General features: G+C 40.5%; 1 protein-coding gene across 4 annotated transcripts in view; it reads right to left on the bottom strand.

Moving 5' to 3' along the window:
• The window catches only part of NF1 (neurofibromin 1), a 197765-nt gene extending 178814 nt beyond the window's left edge, over nucleotides 1-18951 (bottom strand). For 3 of the 4 annotated variants that reach the window (XM_007420379.4, XM_025164948.2, XM_088152398.1), the window contains exons 1-3: nucleotides 18640-18950; nucleotides 9226-9369; nucleotides 7889-7972 (exon numbers count right to left, since the gene is read on the bottom strand). In XM_007420379.4, coding sequence (XP_007420441.2) covers nucleotides 7889-7972; nucleotides 9226-9369; nucleotides 18640-18699 — 288 coding nt within the window. In that variant the 5' untranslated portion in view covers nucleotides 18700-18950. Of the gene's footprint in view, nucleotides 1-7888; nucleotides 7973-9225; nucleotides 9370-18639 lie in introns of all 4 variants that reach the window. The other variant, XM_088152397.1, reaches the window with a different exon arrangement.
• Between the last annotated feature and the right edge of the window lie 910 nt (nucleotides 18952-19861).

The raw sequence follows: 19861 nt of genomic DNA, 5'->3' as shown, positions 1-19861 counted from the left end.
TGAGAAAACATGGAACTCAGAATGAAAACAGTTCCCTGTTTCACTGTCACCTATGTCAGAAGGCTCCTTGGGGTGCTACCCCTGCATGGTCAGAGACTGGGTAAATGGTAACTAAAGCAAACAAAAGCCTTTTCAGTGGCAACCCCTTCCCAGCAGAACACCCTTCCCAGGGACACTCAGCTAATGCCAAGTCCGGGCAGAAGACTAAGGTTCTGCGTGCCCAGATTTTCAAAGTGCTTCCTTTTTATGGAAATTTAATGCTTCACATCAATTCTACTTGCACTTGGTTCTTTTACTGTGGTTTTATTTTTTTTCCCTTTGGAAATTCTGGTTTAAATAATTAATTCAAGCCCTTTCCTTGCAGCAAGTTGGGTGGAGCCAGGCTGAAGCACAGTGGAAAAGAATCATGCAAAAGACTAGAAACTACATACTAGATTCACTCTGTTCTTCAGAGAAAGGTACAATTTAGTTTCACAACACCGTTTAGGATTACAGGTAACATCCTTTCTGTCCTAGCCTCTTCCCTGCCTCCCAAGTTAGAGAGCAACCAAGAGAATCATCAGCAGAAGTAAAACCCACCAGAAAAAAAAAGTCTCATTCCAGTCTAAGCTGGAATGAGACAAAGTTGTTGGCAATACAGTAAGCATCATCAGTCTGAGACAAGAGTTGAGGTTTCTGAAAAGACTTGCATGGCTTGAAACACAACACAAAACAAAGTACATAAAGTTGGGCTTTTGCAGCATCATACTATATTTGGGCGAGTCATTAAATAGTGTGGCAGGAAAGCCTGGCAGCAGCCAGCATAAACTCTTCCTTCCCTTTGTTCTCTCCCCTGGGACTTTAAGGAAGCCTGAAGAACACTGGACCACACCTGGTTTCCAATTATAAAAGAAAAATGCTGCATGTGAGAGAAGAAAGAAAGAAAGAAAGAAAGAAAGAAAGAAAGAAAGAAAGAAAGAAAGAAAGAAAGAAAGAAAGAAAGAAAGAGCACCCCTCAGGATAAAGTGCAACTCAGTAAGTGACTGATGGTGAAGGAAGACCAACCATGGACTTTGGCAAACCAAGGGCAGATGAGCTGAAAATGGAAGCAGAGCCCAGCAACCTCAACACTCCAGCAGACACCTACACCCAGCTGCTGATAAAGCACCTTCTTTCCACCACCCCAAAAAGACACAGACTGAGGGATTGTGCAAAGCCAACACTTCAGCAGCAGGTCAGAATGGCAGCTAATAGCAACAGAAGCCAACTAACTTGAAGGTGACTAAAAGACTTGGTTATAAGCTCAGGCAACAAAGGAGAACAGAACTGTTCATAGGATTTTTAGGAATCAGATATACACAGAGGCATAAGTGTAGACATTAATATAAGTATAGCATAATGTAGCATATAGTGATACGTGTTAATTTAGACAACTCTGTTAAGCTTTTTGTATAATAAAAGTCTTGGGGGCACCACAACAGTCTCTTGGTTGGTGGTCTCTCACACCAAGACTGAATTATTCTAACACAATGTTAGCCAATATTTCCTCCTTATTATGTATTTCCGATTTTAACCACTTTCTTCCTAAATTCTCTAACCTTGTCCCTAACTCTCTCACTCCTTCCTGTGGGTCTTAGATACTATCTAAATCTTTGTTGGCAGGTATACTTTGTTACCTCATACCTATACAATAAAGTCTCATTAACTTGATTATAGTCAGAGGCTTCTTGTGCAGCTGTTAAAGCTTTTCCTGTTAAACACAGAACTGATCACACCCACTTTTGCTTAGGCCATTTGCAAGCAACTGCAACATGTTCAAACATTACAAAAAAAATTTGGAGAGTTGTTCTTGATTTTGCATGATTAACACTGCTTTGGGTTCCATTCTAACGAGTTGGCATTCAGGACAACAGCAACAATATTGGCTACTCTCCTTTGCCATTCCTGGCCAATAAAATCTATCTAGGATTCAAGTTCTACCTCTACCTAAATGCCCAGCTAATGAGCTTTTATGAGCTAACTGCAGGATGTATATCTATAGGGAGCAATAGGAAGGAACTCAGTCCCTATAAGAAGATCAAAAGGAACTTTGGGACCTTTCCTACTAGGAAATTCCCAGTAGTCCTTTCTACTACTTGTTTCCCATTTACTTTTGCAGACATTGTCATCTCCTGTCCTACAGGATCTTTAAAAGCTGTCATATTAAGTCCTTTTTGAAGTTTATTGCAACAGTCCTTGGCTAAATGCTCTAGTTTATCACAGGTATAACATTTTATACCTTCTGTAGGTATCTTATTGCTTCCTAACCAGGGAAGATTTCCTGTCCCTTCTGTTTTCTTAGGTCCATCTTTCCTATCACCTATTAATGTTGACTTTGCCAGTCTAGGTTTCTTTTTCCAATTTCTAACCTTTTTCTAACCTTTTCAGTCTTTCATGTAGCTAAGTAATCCTCTGCATCAGCTTTCAGCCCTGTTTCTGTGGACCAGAATCTAACAAGATGGCAGGACTTGCAGAAATTATTCTAACACAATTTCATCCAATATTTCCTCCTTATCATGTATTTCTGGTTTTGGTGCTAGCAATATAGGAGAACACTATTCACTAAATGATGGCTCTATCACTCCTAATTGTAATGTTTTATCTCTTTCTGTTCTGAGCTTCTCTGGGATTCTATATGGCCTTTACCTAACTTGATGGCTATCTCCCATATCAATCCTATGATCAGTTAAATGCATTATTTCTGGTATGTCTGTAAACCCCAAAACTTTAAAAAAAAAAATGAGATTGTCTTTCTGTGATTCAGATAGCTCAGGGTTATATGTGAGGATGCTTTTTGTAGACTTTAGTTCTGCATTTAATACAATCCTTCCACATAGACTGGTGTCTACACTTACAGATCTTGAGCTTCCATATTCAATCTGTTCTTGGATTTTGGACTTCCTGTCTGGCCGCTCCCAGAGGGTTAGATTAGGCAATTATATCTCCTCAGCTCTTACTCTCAACACTGGTTCACCGCAGGGCTGCGTGTTGAGTCCCTTACTTTACACTCTTTATACATATGACTGTACCCCCACTCACTTCAGCAATATTATCATTAAATTCGCAGATGATACAACAGTGGTGGGGCTTATCTCCAAAGGAAATGAGTCTGCCTACCGGGATGAGGTGGACCGGCTGCTTTCGTGGTGCGGAGACAATAATTTGGCTCTTAATATCAATAAGACCAAGGAGCTTATAGTGGACTATAGGAGGAATAGATTAGACGTCCAGCCCCTGGTTATTAATGGAGACCGAGTGGAGCGGGTGGCCAGTTTTAAGTTTCTGGGTGTTGTTATAAAGGAGGACCTGACCTGGGGCGCTCATATTGCAGCCTTGGTTAAGAGGAGCAAGAGATTATATAAGAGATTATACTACCTGAGACTTCTCAGGAAACACCAACTGAATGAAAAACTGCTGGTGACCTTCTACCGCTGTACCACTGAGAGCATTTTAACCTACTGCACCTGTGTATGGTTTGCTAACTGCACAGTGGCAGATAGGAAAGCGCTCCAGAGGGTTGCCACCACTGCCCAGAGGATCATTGGTTGCCCTCTCCCCTCTTTGGAAGAACTTTATAGTTCCCGCTGCCTTAAGAAGGCTCAAAATATTCTTAAGGATCCATCCCACCCGGGACATTCTTTTTTTGAACTATTACCATCTGGCAGACGGTACAGGATAATGAAAACAAGGACCAATAGGCTGAAGAATAGCTTCTATCTTAGAGCTGCAACTATACTGAATTCTATCATATAGTGCAGTATTAATGCAGCATCAGGGGTTGTACAATATGGAATGTGAAGGTTGTGTTATATGTGTTTTATGTGTGTTATGCGTTTTATGTGTTTTATGGTTTTTATATTTTTAAAGCTGCACTGGGGTGGCATTAATTTCGTTGTACAAGTTGTACAATGACAATAAAGATTTCTATTTCTATTTCTATTAATTTGAACTCATTCTGGTTTCTTTTCTTCCTACATTACTACTTCTTGATTTTACACAAATTCATGCTTTGGGTTCCATACTATAACACTTTCTAAGGATGTTTGCATGGTAGATTTTAGCCTGCCCTTAATCTACTGGTCCTATCTGTCTGATTATACAATAAGGACTTTCTCATTTTGCCTGGAGTCTGCACCTGAACTTTGTAATAAAAAGAGCACTTCTTCTATCTAAACTTTTCTTTTTTGCTTTTTTTTTATCATACAGTGTCTTTTGGGCAAGTCATAAATTCTCCTCAGATCACTGGATAAGATTTTTTAACTTCTCCCTTTACTCTAGAATGTCTTCAACTCTATGACTGTACCCCTCTTTTCAGATATCTAAGATATTTTGTGGTCTCCTACCATATAACTCAAAAGGACTACTGTACAGGTAGTCCTCGCTTACAGATTGCCTCATTTAGCGACCATTCAAAGTTAACGACAGCTGGAAAAAAAACAGCTTTGCGACCAATCGTCACATTTACGATCATCACAGCGTCCCGCAGTCATGTGATCACCACTCATGTGCTTCATAACTGTGATGGAAGGCATGAGCAGGGAGGATTCTGGAATGGAGTTTCAAGGTTGCAGGGAGGGGGGAAAGACATTCCAAGGAAAGCATCTCCTCAGGCCCCAGATGGACTGTGGGAAAGTCAAGAGGAGGAGACTGGCCCCCTGCTAAGGGCATGCTGGTTATAGTTGCTATCGTTGGGGGATTAGAGTTAGTCTGGCGAGATTCTGTCTATTAGGTGCAAGCAAAGAAAGAAGCTGAGCTGAATTCTGGACTGTCTTGTGGTGATTCTTGGGCTGAACCTGACATTAACTGGCTTCCAACAAGCAGAATTAATGGAGAATGTGGAAGTGAAATCACAAATCACAGTCATGTGATGTTTCGCTTAACAACCACAGTGGTTCACTTAACAACAGAAGTGGAAGTGAGGTAAGTCTGTCATGGTTGTGTGATTTTCTGCTTAGCGACCATGGCACTTAGCAACAGAGTTGCTGGTCTCAACTGTGGTCAGTAAGTGAGGACTACCTGTAAAGCCTACTGAGGAATGGGGAACTTCACAATAGACAAACAGTAAGTACAGCAACCATGTATCCCAGCGCTTTGGGTCTTGACTAGAAATGCTAGAAAGGCATCAAACTTTAAAAAAAAAAAAAAGTAAAATATTAGCTTCAATAGGGTAATATATGCTGACAAAGATCCGCATAGTCAAAGCTATGGTTTTTCCAGTAGTAATGTATGGCTGTGAGAGCTGGACCATAAAGAAGGCTGAGCGCCGAAGAATTGATGCCTTTGAACTGTGGTGCTGGAGAAGACTCTTAAGAGTCCCCTGGACTGCTAGGAGGTCAAACCAGTCAATCTTAAAGGAAATCAACCCTGATTGCTCATTGGAAGGATTAATAATGAAGCTCAAGCTCGGATACTTTGGTCACCTAATGCGAAGAGAGGACTCTTTGGAAAAGACTGTGATGCTGGGAAAGATTGAAGGCAAAAGGAGAAGGGGACGGCAGAGGATGAGATGGTTAGATAGCATCACTGAAGCAATGAGCATGAAACTGAGCAAACTCAGGGAGGCAGTGAAGGACAGGAAGGCCTGGCGCAATATGGTTCATGGGGTCATGAAGAGTCGGACACGACTTAACTACTGAACAACAAGGTTATTATAGCAGATTTATTCCCCATTTTGTCATCTGAACCCAGATTTAACCTGAATAAAGGAACCAACCAACGTTAACTGGATTCCTATTTGCCAACAAGCTTTTGATGACTTGAAAAAGGCATTATACACTGAACCAGTTCTATGAGAACTGGACTATAGTCATCCTTTCACTTTAAAATGTGTGTATCAGCAGCTTTGGTTTCTTTTTTTCTTCTTCTTGATTTTGTGCAATTAACACTGTTTGGGTTTTGTTCTTCTAATTAGTTGGCATTCAGGACAAGTCCAGCAATACTGGCTGATCTCCTTTGTTATTCCTGGCTAATAAAATCTACCTAGGATTCAATATAGAGTTCTACCCCTACCTAAATGTCCAGCTAATGGACTTTCATAAGCCAACTGCAGGATTTGTTTTCTATATCTGTGGGAAACAATGAATTGGTCCAGGCTCTCCTTAGTGTCAAAGTAATTGCCCTCATAGGCACTGGGGGCAGCCATTAGGACAAAGTACAGCTTAGCAGTCATCTGATGGTGAAGAAAGAGTAGGTGTAGACTTTACAAAGGAAAAAGGAAAACAGAACCTGCACCCAGAAAAAGGGAGTCTGGACCATCAGAACAGAGCTGATACTGGTCATCCCTGATTCCTACAGCCAGTTTAGTCAATGTGCAAGTATTCTCAATTAAACCAACCTACTCCAGATGCTTTTCCATGCAACCATGCCTTCCTCCATATCCTTCCCTTCTGGCTCTTTACATGAAGATGGAGTTCTCTTAAGATCAGTAGATGGGGCTTGGGTTCAGATTCTGGATCTTTGGGAACAGAGCAATAAGGGCCACTGGTGCTAGGCTCAGCCTCTCTGCATCTGTTCTCTTCAGTGCCTCATCTTATTTTTCCTCCTCATCTGAATATTCACAGGCCACTGGCAAAGCATTTTCCCAAACATGAATGCTCCAGATGTGTTGGGCTAGAACTTACTTCACAAGGGAATGATGGGAAATTGTGTCCAACATATACAATGAGATCAGAAAAGGGTAATATAGAATGTTGTTTATATAAGCGTCAAATAACCAAAAACTATTTTGTCTGCCATGGTTTAGAAATCAATCTTTCAAAACCAGTTGTGGAGAATCACATGCAGCTTATGGAAGATCTGATTACATTAAGCTTGGAACTGTGTTAAAGAAACCCTCAGGAATAAACATATATTCTTCAATTTCACAAAGCCCAAGTTTAGCTTTACAGTTCTGCTTCACACAAGGCACTAACCCATCAATGACATTCCCAAAGTAACAAGGGGAGGGGGAGGGAGGGGGAGGGAGGGGAAGAGAACTGACTGTCTCCGAGAACAGACCTAAGTGAAAATTGGAATTTTTTTTCTAGGAAGTACAAGATGACATTCCCTTTGGAAGTTTAACAAACCAAACAAATATAAACTAGGAAGCACCTGCAAAAGTCAACTTTAGCAACAGGAGAGATGCTTCACAACTATTAGGCAGAACTGAATCAACCCAAAATAAAACCAGAAAGTCAAAGAACAAGTTCTTTTGCAATCCCTAAACTGGTGTGTTCCAAAGATGTTGCTATACAACACCTATCACGCTGTGCCAGCATAGACAACTACAATCCAAATAAATTTTGATAGCCCTAGCTGGGAGAAGGGTAGTTTAAAAGTTTTCTGTCAGTTCAAAGTTTCTCTTATGCTAGCCAAATGTAACTTTTTTTGTACTGGTTTGGGGCATATCAGTTGCTTGAAGTGTCAATTCTCAATTTACAAAAAAACAAAATGAAAAACCTATCACCTGAATGCTATTCCTTTGTAACCAAATCAAGGGCATAAGAAAACTCATACAGAGCACAGCTATATAGACACTGAAAATAAATGCACAAAGCCTCACAATTAACCTGAGGTATAGCAGATTTTTTAAAATGTATTTAACAGATTTTTGCTCCACATGTTAAAGTGCTCACTCTTTACAGGCAACTTTCAGGTTCAGGAAAACAACAATACTACAAGATTGCAAGCTATTAAAAGTAACCTCCAGATTAGTCCAGCTACAATTCTCAGCATTCACAGAATGCATTTAGAAGTCACATTTGAACATACCTGGAGGGCACCTAGTTGGCCAACGCTGTACTAAAACAATAAAAAACATTATTTATATAAGCTAACTGGTGTCTCTTCCAAAATTTTGTTAAGAAAATTGCTTATTAAACAGGCTACTCACCCCAGCAAGACACTTTTCCAGTGTATCCAAAATAATCAACTGAGAAAGATACAAGTTCTTTTCAGCAGCTTCACTAAATATCCTCTATAAGAAAAAAAAAATCAATTTAGTTTTCAGTAAGAAAGCTGACTTACTGTCACCAAACAGATCAACATGCCAGTTCTAGTAGAATGTAACTTCCCTGGTACCCTCTGAAACTTTTGAATGAATAACTTTATTACAATTCACAGTTGCTCCAAACGTATCAAAATAAAAACAGTAAGACAAAATAGAGCAAAATAAAACAAGCACAATCTATCTTCTAGACGATATAATCAGTAATCAATCCCAAGTACAATTTCTACAGGCTGCAAAGGTAAATTTAATGACAACTTGTGTTGTTTTAGGGTTTTTGTCTGCCAGAGTTTTACATAAAATTCATCTGGTCATCCAGGGAATTACCTAATGAGGGGTGTTAGAAGCTCACTGCGAGATAACGGGATCACAGAAGTTACAATATACATGGGCCTGTAGCCTTTAAATGTTAGTTCCTTCCCAGAGCGTATCACAGCTTCTCTTCTGTCCCATCCCATTCTAGTCCTCTGACAAACTGATTCTCACACACACAAAACCCTTATGTAACCTTTAAAACATGGCGCTATTATTCCCCTAACGCTGCTCTTTTCCCAGCAAGAAGTCCCTAGTTACAGTTAAAATCAAGTAGTTTTCCTCAGGAATGGACAGAGACTGGAGGACAGAATAAGACACAGGACAACACATAAGCACTTGGGCCTTACCCAAAAGAAACACTAGTTACAGAATCAAATATTTAACATTTTCCACTGGTTTTAGTCACAGGCTGCGGGCATCTTACTCTGCCCTCTGTCACATCCACTTCAGTTCACCAATCCTTTATGTAAAATTACACTTTACGGGCTTTTTTTTTTTTGCTTTATGTAGAGTTTGTTTGTTTATTTATTTAGCAGACTTGTCACCATCCATCTCCCCCCAATGGGAGACTCTGGGCGGTTTACAACAATTAAAACAAATACATAATTAAAATTTATAAAAAGAGAAAAACACATATAGACAGAACAGTGTTATTGATCCTGGTTACATGGAGGATAGGGCTGATCAGATCTGAACTTGTCTTGATGGGTGGGAGGTGATCTTTGACATATAACTTTACAGATAGGAAATGAGTATATTGTGTTTTCTCAGAACTCAAAATTATAACAGGCATCCAATTCTCACTGAAGATAGAATAACCCAATAGATATTTATCTATGAAGACTTAAAAACTCTTTCTCTTGCTCCACATCAAAAGAAGGCTAAGACAGTGAGAAAATATAACTTACCATGTTGTTAACATTTTTTAAGATATTTGTGAGGCCACTAATAACCAGAGAGAACTTATACTTGGAAATGTTGATGAGACATTCCTTGTTATGTTCTGTGCTGACTTTGGTGTGGGTATTCTGCTGGCTGGCTTTGATTGGAAGCTGCAGTAAAAGGAAGTTTGGAAAGCTGTCACACAGAAGAAAATTTACAATACTACAGTTTATTGTGCAAGGATTAGCATCATACATCAACAATCAACATAAAATGACCACCATTTTCATTTTCTTAAATCACATAAAATCAAACCATCAGCAAACCTCTTCCAGACTGCTGCCAAGAAAGAAAACAGACATGCCCATGTAACATCAAATATCAAGCTCAACTCCAAGGGCACTTCACTTTTTAAATTAACATGGTTTAAGCTTTATTTGGAGTTAAATTATCACAGCTGTGAGTAAGCAAGTCCCAAGTCTCCCCTCCATCTTTGAAGTCACACAAAGGTCTGCTCTACCAATTCCTCTAAGGGTAAAAGCAAGTCTAATGGATGTTTGACCACTCTGCCACAGCCAGACAACAGCCAAATTAGCTAACATAGCGGCAGGGCCATGGCCACTCCAAGTTTTACTTTAGTAATAATGTCTATTTAAAAAAAATTGTAGAACCTTGATTTAAATATACCAAATATTTCATTCCACCCCAAAATAGGACCTATTGAACTCAATGGGACTTCTGAATAAATATTTACAGTAGAAGTGCACAACCAACAAGCTCCATGTAACTTCTCAGTTTCTTTTTTTCTGATTCTCAAAATATACTAAGATTGTATTGCTGAAATGTATGGCCAACTGCCAGATTATGATGCTGTGATTCTCCACTGATGTGAGTTGCTTTCAGAGTCCCACAGACCAAAAATGGAATACCATTAAATAATTCCTTTGAAAAACTCATGTTTCTTCCCACCTCCCAATCTATTTGCTAGGTGTGCATGAACAATGGGGAAAGAAACTTTTGAAGAAAAAAGAAAATGGTGCTGTGTTCAAGCATAGCACACTTTGAGTAGGATACAACTTATTACTTTAGAGATGGCCAATGGGAAGAGAGGATTGGAGGAGGCATGTAACATTTTTCAGAACAGCAAGGAAGTGAGGAACTAACTTCAGGCATCATACCAAAGAGCTCAAATGGGGGTTCATGCAAGCTGTTGATTGCTCTTTATATCATAAACCTGAATGAGAACATCACACTACTCAGTATATGCATACAGGTAATCCTCAAGTTACAACCATTTGTTCAGCGACCATTCCAAGTTACAACAGCACTGAATGAAGGGACTTACGACCAGTCCTCGAAGTTACAGCCATTGCTGCACCCCCAGTCACATGATCAAAACCCAAGCACTTGGCAGCCCGCCCACACTTACGACGACTGCAGAGGTGCTTCAACTCCCCCCACCTGCCTATCTCCCCCATCTATGCCCTTTTGGTCCCCTGTAATCCACAGCCCCTGCCACCCTAGCTGACTTTTGCCATTTTCTTGCTCCTGCTGCTGACCAAGCATGCCCGAACTGGCACTTTGCTCCAGATCCCATCAGTGAAACATGTCATTTGGTGGGTTCCAGGAAGCATGCCTTCTCTGTTGTGGCACCTGTCTTGTTATACAGCCTCTCCTCTGATATGGACACCCCCATATGCTGGCCTTCCAGAAGGCTGTGAAGACCTCACTATTCCCAGGGTGGGGTCAGAGTGTTAATGGAGTTCTGACATGGGTGCAGCTGTCCTTGATATGTTATTAATGTGATTTTTTACAGGTCACGACCTAATAAAATAGATTGTGAAATTGGTTTCGTTTTTATCTTGTTTGCTGCCTTCGGTAGATGAGCAGTCATATAAATATACTAAATAAATAAATGAAGGCTTCTGAGATATAGCGTATCAACATACTAGCCAAGGGGGGTTGGGAGTTGTAGTCTAACACATCTGGAGGACACCAACTTGAAGATAACTGGTCTCTTGTGTGCTCTGGAAGCAACCAATCTTCATTAATGTTTTGAACAATTCTGCACTGCATCTGCTAGGATATGAATTTCTTACCCACCTGCAGCAAGATTACAGAAGACTTTGGCTTTCAACCTTCTGGCTTATTATCTCTGAGTGTAAAACAATACTGAAACTGAATGTTAATCTTCCTCACCCATATCCCCTACCGGTATATCCACGATTTTATATGCATGAAGGAATGGACATAGGGAAAACATACAACTCAAATCATTCCTGACCTGATTTTGTGTTGGGAATGGCCACATCTCCACAACTGTGTACTGGGAGTAAGGATGACAGTCAATGCTCTCCAAAAGACTTCTGGACTAGTGGTGGCACCTTTGACTGTTTTTAAGGAAAAGTGTTCAAAGAGCCCATGACCTTGAGTGCAGGACTGGGAGGCTGCATTTAACTTATTCCTTGAAAATTATTTGCTTATGCAAAATCTATTTCTCACAAGTTCTGCTAGTTTGGAAAGCTGTAGAAGCTGGTTACAGCTGCTATCCCCAGCCTAGCACACCCTTGTTCTAAATCTCTAATTCTGTACCTACCAGGTGAATCTGCTGCACAAATTAAAGATGCAGAGAAAAAGAAGGAATGCTTCAGTATAAAGTCATCCAACCTTAAGGATGATCAAGAGATTGCACGGAATTGCAGACGGCCTAGAAGCCCTTTAAGGACTAAACAATTTTGTGGCCCAATTCAGTATAAGAAATGAGCTCAGTAAGTCTTTAAGCTTACATGGAAGCGCTCCTATCTTCCCCACCATCATGATCATGAAGAGGCTTTGGAAGTTTTTACTTTAGTTTTTGCTTAACTGCAATTTAGGTAAGCAAATTTCAAATTGCAGTTTGTTTGCTATAACCTCCCTTCAAACCATAGTTTGAAAATCAAACGGAGGCTTAAATCAAAACTATAATTAGTGCAAGGGAGCTAAAAAAATGAGACCTTAATAATGCAAACAGCCCATCTGCAACACCTTTGGGAGTTCTGAAGAGTAGACACAGCCAAATTTCAATTTCAGGTCCTCTTTTACATTTTGACCATGGTTTACCACAAAGGTGATTTTTTTTCAGGGCTGCACATTTTTTCTTTTCTCTTGGGGAAGAAGAGGGCTCCAGAGGCTACATGGGCAGGACCAAACCTGCAACCTTTTTTTTTAATTATTTTTTTGGAAGTTGGGAGGGAATTCACTCAAAATAACTGCATTTAACTTGCCAGAGACTTGGAACATCAATTTTGAGTATTGCTTCAGTTAACTAAAAGCACAACGGTTGCAAAAATCAGCCATTTGTCACCAGATTTCAGCAGCACAGGAGGCTCTGGGGAGTGCAAAAATGGGGACTTTTTGCATTACATGGAAGTATAGATTACTCAGCCCTAGTTTACTGAATCAACTACATTTGGCTGGGTTTGCACAACACATGCTACTAAAACAAAATAAACTGCATTATGGATTAGCATAAAATCAAGCTACAACACTGTAACATCTAAGCAAGGAGGCTATCACTCTAAGAGCATTTCAAAACAAATTATATCTGAAACTTAACTCAGGCTATATTCATCATCTATCTTTCATACAAGCCATTCTAGAACTGTCCAGTTTAAAGAATTCCAATACTGTGATTCACAAAAGAATTCTCTATGAACCATGTATGTCAAAATTCAAAGTTTGGAGCACTCAGTGGTAGTACAGATAAGATGTGAAATGATTCCACGATCCCAAGACACTAATCCTCTTCCATGAACACTAGACACTTTGTTTCAAGCTGCATCCATACATTCTTAGAAAGGTCACAGACCAACCATTTCCCTCATGCGTCATTTACCAGTCAGTTGGTTACAAGCAACATTCAACTCTGGAATGAAATTCTTTTGAAAAATCCACTTTGAGGAAGTTGGATTTTGGATCAAAGTCAACAGCTTTGGATCAGAGCAATGTATGACACACGCAGCTGCACTTAACACAAAAAATAACTATTTGACAGGAAATATGGATGCTTTTTAGTGGCAGAAAACTCATGCCATTACTTTCCTCTCACTCCTTATTAAAAATTCTGAATACTGGAGTCTACACACAGGAACGGTATGCCATTGGAGAAAGCAATTATGTCCAATTATTAAGTCTCAGAAGAGTTTTATGATATAATTTTAGTTAGACAATCAATAGTCATCTCTGCTAACACTTAGGTTTCCCAGTTATACATATTTATATGGGCCAGGAGAAATTATGTTTTACTCCACCACCTGTCAATTCTGCTAGGAAGTCCCTAGTCACCCACACATTATTTTATTAATCCACCACCATGCCAATCCAGCAACCATCTAGTAAATTGCCAGCTTTTTGTACATTTGCTGGCTGACGTTGGAGTTCCTAAAACCTTCTGATTAACTTCTGAAACTACCTCCTATAGTTAGAGTATTTGTCCATCTAACCCAGAGCCGTCTAGTGTTGATAGCAGGAGCTTTCCAAAATCTTTTCCAGCAAGCTTGATGTGAATCTGTGGCTCTCTCCATACAAAGTATATGCTGACTCTCTGGAATGTTGCCTTATACCAAGACACACTGTTGGTCCATCTGGACCAGAATGACCTGCTCTAACCGGCCCTCAAAGACAAAGACAAATGCCTTTCTTCTTAATCATGGCTTTAAAAAAAAAACCATGAAAATGCCAGAGATCAAACCTGGGGCCTGTCTAACTGCAAACCATAAACATTATTGTGCCTCCACAGATGTATACTACAAACAGGACAGATGAGGTGCATTCACATGGGTGGCTTGTGGTTTTAAGCCAGAATTTCAGAGAACCCTGCTTAATTACTTGAGCAGTGCTGCTCAGTATTCCTGGCTTCCTCCTCCTCCTCCTCCTCTCAGTTTTGTTCTTCACCAGGTGGTGGCAAACAAGAATTTTTGACCATTTTCTTTATAACGTAACATAACATACATAACATTCCATTTTTGGTTAAAACAAGATGCTCAAGCTCATTCACTCAACATGTTAGGATACTGAACATCATGTAATGTACATTTACATTTTCAAACATGTAAAGTCACCGATTACACATTTCTACAAAAATTGAATAATGAACATCTGGATAAGTCTCACCCAAAATTCAGGACTAGAAAAGAGGCTCTGAAAGATTAAGTTACTTCTAGACTGAGCATGTAGAATATTTTCTGACAAGTAGAGTTGGATCAGGTACCACATTTCAAAAGCAGAAGTGGGTCCAGGACAAAGGATGCAGTACGTTTGGTTTAATTTACTTTTTAACTGAACTACAATTAAATATAGTCAACATGTGTATATTCTAGCAACACATTTAATAATGTTCACATTCTATCATATCAAAAATGGTAATTTGGTAAAAACTTTGGAGATTACAGACAGCTTCATCTAAGGTTTCCAAGGGCTACATGCAGCCCTGGATGCTCAGATTGTGCATTTCTCTTCAAGGCAAACAAGAAATATGAAACCTGGAATATATATGTACGCCAAGAAATACTGACCTATTTATTTTTAAAATCCAAAGGAAAGACATTTTTATAAATTCTTCCTAGAAATGAGGTAGAAACATCCTTCTAAACTGCATAGCCTATGAAACTCTGCTTGCTAAAATTAGGCTCAGAGGGATAATTTTTATGTCACTCAGAAATGAGGAAGTGGAGAAACATACCCCAAAATGGTTGAACTTCAGGTAAGCTAGAAAGTTGGAATCTGGCAAACACACAACCCCAATTATGTTGAACATTAGACAAGTTAAAAATTCTGACATTTTGCAACCAAACTTGGAGTATAAACTTTACCTCCCAGAAGGACCAGCCCTCAAGTCCTTCCAGTGGGCTTCAGCAGAAGGAAATGGGATATAATAAGGCCATTCCCTCTGCTCAGTGAAAGTCCTGTTCTGTCAGACTCTTCCTCTCCCTGAACATTTTCTAGCTGCATAATATAAAGTTTATTTAACTTTGAAAAATTGTGCCTATAACTGATTTTTTTCCATCTTTCTTTCCCATCATTTTTTCCTTTTGTGTTCTATCTTTCTGATAGCAAACCTGTGGATAGGGAATGTCTTGTTCTCATTGACTGTACTTTTACACTGAAGGGTGGCCTACAAATGCACTAAACAAATAAGAGTGGCCTCTAAATACTCCCACTGCTGCTACAAAACACAACCAAATCAGATTTTTAATTTGGGGAAGGCAACGAGGTCATCCAAAGACAATCTCAATAGGCATAATCTACCACTGCACAATGTAAATTTACTCACCAGAACATTCAGGGCAAGGTGCTGCTTTTTTAAAAATGTCAGTTTAAGCCTATTTTCCAAATGAGCAACCACCAAACCAGTCTATTATAAACAAAGGCAGTACAAAAGTTTTGCTCCCTTATCAATCATTTCCCAGGGTCTGTAATTAAAAAATTAAATCTACATCAGCAGTCAGAAAAGCTGTATTGTTTATTCTTTCATATTCACAGCAATAATGATTGCCATTTTTAAGAAGAATTAAGGGTGAAAAAAATGTTGGGTTGCTTGGTCACTCAGAGAATGGATTCATGCACTGCAGTGTCATAATGTGTTTCTGTCATATGATATGGGAAATCAGCTACTCTGTTTTGTAAGCCATGTATTATGGCTTGTTATCTGTGAATCAGGTAACTGTGACATATTAAACCATGACTTAGACTAAAAGCATTAAATTACATTTACAAAGTGTACTTATCTTTTCCACAGCATCATTAAGTCCAAGTTCAACTGCTGCAAATAGTTAAACAAATAAATAAACTGTGTCCTATTAAAGCTCTATCTTGGCTGAATTTAAGTGCATCTAAAAGTTTCTCTGAATCCTGCCTTGGTGTCTGTCATCCTCCTCCCACCCAACATAAATATGTATTTAAGAGGATTTTTTATATATATTAACAAGGAAAATATGTGATTCTAGAGACAGACCAAAGACATTTATTCAATTCAGGTGAACAATTATAAGCCTATCCATGCCATATGGTACTCAGCATCCTTCTTATTTAGGATATGGACTGCCTCCATTTTTAGAAAAGTCTGTACACTATTATTTAGGATAAGTAAAATGTGCTCTCCGACTATATATATGTATGTATGTATGTATGTATATATATACCTCCTTTAGTTTCTAAATTTGCTTGAGCATATGGCAACAGCCTAAACTGTTTCTGTGCTTAAGCTCTATAGATCTACCCATTACAGCAAAATGAAATGAGAATGTATCACATTTCTCCTCAGCCATCAGAAAACACGGGCTAAACTGAGGATCCCCATGGGATGGGAGAGGGGAGCAATCCAAGTACCTCTTTTCCTTCCAAGGTAGTTTTTAGCTTTCCACAACCAGAGACCCAGAAATATTCCTGCATCTGTCCCAAAAGCAACAAAGACCCAGCACTTTCAATAGATGCCTTAAAAAAAGAAATATGAAGTAAATTGGCAGTACACTGACGAAAAATAGCTCTCCAATTCTCTTATGCTAACAATGTCACTCCAACAGTTTTCTAAATCTTCACAAGTGTGTGTCACTAAAAAAACTCTCTTGGTGACAGGTGAGGTACAATTCCTCAGTCTCTCCTCCTCAAAGAACTCCTACAATGGTTAGCAATAGACAACCTGTTGCTTCCAATCCCACAGTTAATATTTTATTCTTCACACAAGGGAACCCCACTGACATGCTACAAGAATGGAGTCCAAACATATTCACAATTATAACTTCATTCCACAGAGAATTCCCACATCCCACAAGAGAATATTGGCAGCAAGGCCTTTCCTCATGTTATCTCTGGAGGCTCCAAATTTGGCAAACGGCAGGATTATATGTTCTAAACCCACAACATTTAAGACTCAAGATTGTTTACCTTCTTTACACATTCCCTATAGCGGGAGCCTAGAAAGATCTTCCTTAACTCTTTCCATGAATAGATTATCCCAATGCCATACCCAAAGGATGAATACTTCGGTTCCTACTTCTCTCATTCTACAGGAAGGATGATGAGGATGATGAAGAAGAAGAATTAGACTAGGATGAACTGTATTGAATCCAGGTGCTTTTCCATCCCATTCAAAGAAATGTTGCATCCAATATTTCTTTGGATTTCTCACACACAGGCTCATTTTGAGAAACCCCTTTGTGTAGAATTCAGCAACCACCCATGGCAGGCCATTTCAAAAGAAAATAGTTCCTCAACTGGCATCAGGAGATTTGGAGTAACCAATGTGCTTAAGATTTTCAGTTGTAACAAAGCCTTCCTCTCCAAAATCTTTCTCAAAGAGAGGAGCTGCAAAACATCACTCGGCTACACACAGCCCATCTCAAGACCTCATGGAGTGAAAACTACCAGATCATTTGCTTTCTTCTATGTTATCCCCAGGCATCCCTCAAGCAAAGAATGACAGCATGCTATTAACAAAAAAAAAGAAAAAAGAAGAGTAGGCTCATCACTTTAGAAATGAAGACATCCTTCAGTCTATTTCCTCTGTTCCCCAACTTCTAATAGCCTATACTATTAGAAAGAATGGTATATCCCTATATAACAAAAACAGAGTCACATACAACGTATCACATATTTCTCCCCACAGGAGATCAAGAAATTATCACATACATAAAGTCATCCCACTGAAAAAGAACCAGAAGACATCCTCCAGTTCTTTTCCCCTCTACTCAAATCATGCTTTTTTTTGTCTTTATGGGGTGAACTCCACCCAGTCTAGCCATGCCATTATATATTAGCGAGCCACAGCTGCCTTGCCTCAAAAAAGGGAAAACAAAATATGCCAAGCAGCCTTCCCCAAACTTGAGTGCAGCCATTCCTGTGCAGTTTGGGTGCAAGGTGGGTATAGCCTTCCCTCAACCTGGTGCCTCTGATCAACTGAACTTCAAGGCCATATTGGATGGGGACAAGAGTTGTTATCCTCCAACAAATCTGCAGAGTTCCAGCTTGGGAAATTGTGCTCCGGTCCGTCCATCCTGATTACCCCATCAAGCCTGAACTACAGGGCACTCTGTATTTTACATCTCCCTACCAGGCGTGAAAGTCGCCGGAGCAACGGCCCCACGTTCCTCCCATGGAGGCCCCTAAGAGTTGAAGAACACACCCACGCGGAGGCCTGCCTCTCCCCCCCCCCAATTTCCTCCTACCTCTCCCAAGCCAAGAAGCCTCGCTGGGCTCGTCCTCAACAGACCTGGCCTGCAGCTATCCATCCTTCTGCTGCTTTCCATCCTCGGGAGCGCGGAGTAGCGCTCCGGCTGGGAAAAGGAGGAAAGAGGCGACCCCCTCCACAGACACCCTCTTGTCATAAGTCCCCCGCAAGCTTCTTTCTTTCCCTCCCATTCCCTCTCCGACCCCATTTGCCCCCCCCAAAGCACAGGCCAGTTTACCTGCTCATCGAAGCGGTTCACCACGGCCTGCACCCATTCCACCGGCTTGTGGGCCGCCATCTCCCGCCGCCCGCCAGGCCGAGGGGGGAGAAGAAGGGTCCGGACGCCCCCTTCCCTCTTCCCCTCGGCTCAGTGCAGCCGCCGAGCTCTCAGCTCCCCTCCTCCTCCGCCTTCTCAGCCATCAAAGCCCACCGGCCACCATGACACCACACCGGAAGCGGGAACCCGAGTCCGCCCCCAACACCAGCCCGGGCCGCCAGGGGAGAGACAAGTGGGAAGGGGGGAGACGAAGGAGGAAAGGCGCATGCGCGACGAGCTGGGCAAGGGGAGGGGCAGACGCGAGGCCTGGCGCACGCGCGCCGGAGCACGGAGGCTAGGGAACCCTCGGACAGCAACGCGCATGAGGAAAGGGAGAGGAGCAGTGGCGCATGCGCAAAGGGCTAGGAGAAAGTCGAGGCGGGGCGAGGTGTGAGGCACTACTTAACAAGTAGTACGGCATCAGCTCGCGGAAGCATAATATTACGCATGCGCAAAAAACAGTCGAGACCTGGAAGTAAAAGAAATGAGAAAAGCCAATGAGCTGCGCGCTTCGAAGAAGCCGATGATAGCCACTGCGCAGGCGTTGACGCACTCGGAGGCCGCAAGGTGTAGTAGCACTGCGCAGGCGCAAAAGCAAACATAAACACAATTACAGGTATATGTTTAATCCCTGGAGTCATTTCATTTCTCAAATTAGTTAACTCATGTTGCAGCATAAAAGAATTAACATTGGTGGGAAATTACTTAAGCTGCTCTGAAAGTATAGGATAAATAAAAAATATAACTTATATCAATATTTTAAAATGTATGTAATGGATATATCTTAATTAGACCAGCTCGAGGACAGAAAAGAATGTGAAAGCTTCTAAATTTTCCTAAACATTTTCTCAGTTCATAGAGTTAAAAAAAAAAAGATGAACTTGAATCCATGGATTTTGCATTTTATTAGAGCCTTAAAGAATCATTTCCAAGATCTTAATAGCAAAAAAAAAGAAGTTAAGATGTTTCAAATGCTAACCACTTATTTAGGCTGCTTTATCAAAACTTCCTATATATTTTTTTCATTTCCTAATCTAGCCTAAAACCCTGAAATTCCCTAGTGGTCTCTCTCGTCCAAATGCTAACCAGGCACAACCCTGACCAGATTTTGAGCTCAGAAGCTTCTCCCTGATCTCCTCTGCCT

The sequence above is a fragment of the Python bivittatus genome, unplaced genomic scaffold (genome assembly GCF_059951505.1).
Source record: "Python bivittatus isolate LINGU-HERP-01145 unplaced genomic scaffold, Pbiv_v1 ctg000690_np1212, whole genome shotgun sequence".
NCBI classification, from domain to species: Eukaryota; Metazoa; Chordata; class Lepidosauria; order Squamata; family Pythonidae; genus Python; species Python bivittatus.
This window is presented reverse-complemented; position numbering and strand designations above follow the sequence as displayed.